Raw genomic sequence first — 1,973 nt, 5'->3', positions numbered from 1 at the left:
GGGCACTGGTCGCTGTCATTGGGGTGAGCCTCTGGTGGTTACTAAAAATTCTTTGCTCCCATGTGCCACAGTCCCGCCTGGCACTCGCACCTACTGCTGGTGCCAGCCCCGCTCGCATCCACAGCCAGCGCTGGAGCTGCAGCTTGCACCCGCTGCTGGTGCCCGGCACCGGTCCTGATCCACTTGGTGCCATCAGCAGGTGCAAGTGGCAGCTGCTGGCCCTGATCACCCCTGAGGGCTTTTCCACCTCTCCCTGCCCCTGAGGGGCAATCAGGGCAGCAGCCATAGCTCGCACCCGCTGCTGGCACTGGCCCCAATCGCTCCTCCGCACAATCAGCGGGTGTGAGCAGGGCCAGTGCTGTCAGCACATGGGAGTGGCGGCGGTGGGAGAGGGGCTGCTGGCAGACGGTACTGGGGGGCTGTGGTGGGAGGGGCCAGGCCGGGACACAGAGGATGGGCCAAGACCCGCCCCTGTGCCTACTGCAGACTTGTGGCCCCTGTTGAGCAGCAGGAACACTGGTTTGAAAAGGCCCTGCGAGACAAGAAGGGCTTCATCATCAAGCAAATGAAGGAGGACGGCGCCTGTCTCTTCCGGGCTGTAGCTGACCAGGTGTATGGAGACCAGGACATGCATGAGGTTGTACGAAAGCACTGCATGGACTATCTGATGAAGAATGCGGACTACTTCTCTAACTATGTCACAGAGGACTTCACCACCTACATCAACCGGAAACGGAAAAACAACTGCCATGGCAACCACATTGAGATGCAGGCCATGGCGGAGATGTATAACTGGCCTGTGGAGGTGTATCAGTATAGCACAGAACCCATCAACACATTCCATGGGATCCATCAAAATGAGGACGAACCCATCCGTGTCAGCTACCATCGGAATATCCACTACAATTCAGTGGTGAATCCTAACAAGGCCACCATTGGTGTGGGGCTGGGCCTGCCATCTTTCAAACCGGGGTTTGCTGAGCAGTCCCTGATGAAGAGTGCCATAAAGACATCAGAGGAATCATGGATCGAACAGCAGATGCTGGAAGACAAGAAGCGAGCCACAGACTGGGAGGCCACAAATGAGGCTATTGAAGAGCAGGTGGCTCGAGAATCATACCTGCAATGGCTGCGAGATCAGGAAAAACAGGCTCGCCAGGTCCGCAGCTCCAGCCAGCCCCGGAAAGCCAGTGCCACGTGCACTTCCGCCACAGCAGCCGCCTCCAGTGGACTGGAGGAGTGGACTAGCCGGTCCCCGCGGCAGCGGTCACCCAAGCACCCTGAACTGCATGCCGAGCTGGGCATGAAGCCCCCTTCCCCAGGCACCAGGTACAAGCAGCCAGTTCTCAACAGGGGCCGACCCAGTGACTTCCCCCCTCGTGTCCCTCTACCCTGCTCTGGAGTGCCGGGCCCTCATTCAGCAGATGTCCCCCTCTGCCTTTGGTCTGAACGACTGGGATGATGATGAGATCCTGGCTTCGGTGCTGGCAGTATCCCAACAAGAATACCTAGACAGTATGAAGAAAAACAAAGTCACAGAGATCCGCCCCCAGACAAGAGTTGATGGAGACCCAGAGACTGGAGACCATCTCCCAACCCCACCACTCCTGCCCTCCGGTGCCGCCTCACCTTTGGCTTTCTTCCTTCTTGCCGTCTTCCTCCTTCCCTTGCTTTCCTTCTTTTCCTCCTCCCCACCTCCCTCTTGCCGGTCCATCCCTGCACCCCCTCTCATCGCTGCCACCACCACCATCATCTGTCTCTTCCCCAGCTAACGTGCCCTGTTGCCCCCTGCACAGCAGCATCCCTGCAATCCACAGGGGACTCGGGCAAGGGTGCCGAAGGTAGGCGAGAGGCACAGAGACAAAGCAACTGGCAGCCAGGCAGCCCCTGAGGAGAGACATTCAGACAAAAGAAAGCCTCCCTGACCCCCATTCCTCCCAAGTTAAGAAAACCTTGTTACCCCACCTCTACAA

At 58.3% G+C, this 1,973-nt stretch overlaps 1 protein-coding gene across 1 annotated transcript; it reads left to right on the top strand.

Annotated features, from left to right (window-relative positions):
• Nucleotides 1-499: 499 nt before the first annotated feature.
• LOC308513663 (OTU domain-containing protein 5-like) lies at nucleotides 500-1,564 on the top strand (the record flags this gene model as incomplete). Its single annotated transcript, XM_081083854.1, is given in 3 exon segments — nucleotides 500-1,323; nucleotides 1,325-1,530; nucleotides 1,533-1,564. Coding segments are annotated over 3 exon segments (996 nt in total). The 5' UTR covers nucleotides 500-565.
• Between the last annotated feature and the right edge of the window lie 409 nt (nucleotides 1,565-1,973).

The sequence above is a fragment of the Myotis nattereri genome (genome assembly GCF_964212035.1).
Source record: "Myotis nattereri genome assembly, chromosome: 2".
Taxonomy (NCBI): domain Eukaryota; kingdom Metazoa; phylum Chordata; class Mammalia; order Chiroptera; family Vespertilionidae; genus Myotis; species Myotis nattereri.
This window is presented reverse-complemented; position numbering and strand designations above follow the sequence as displayed.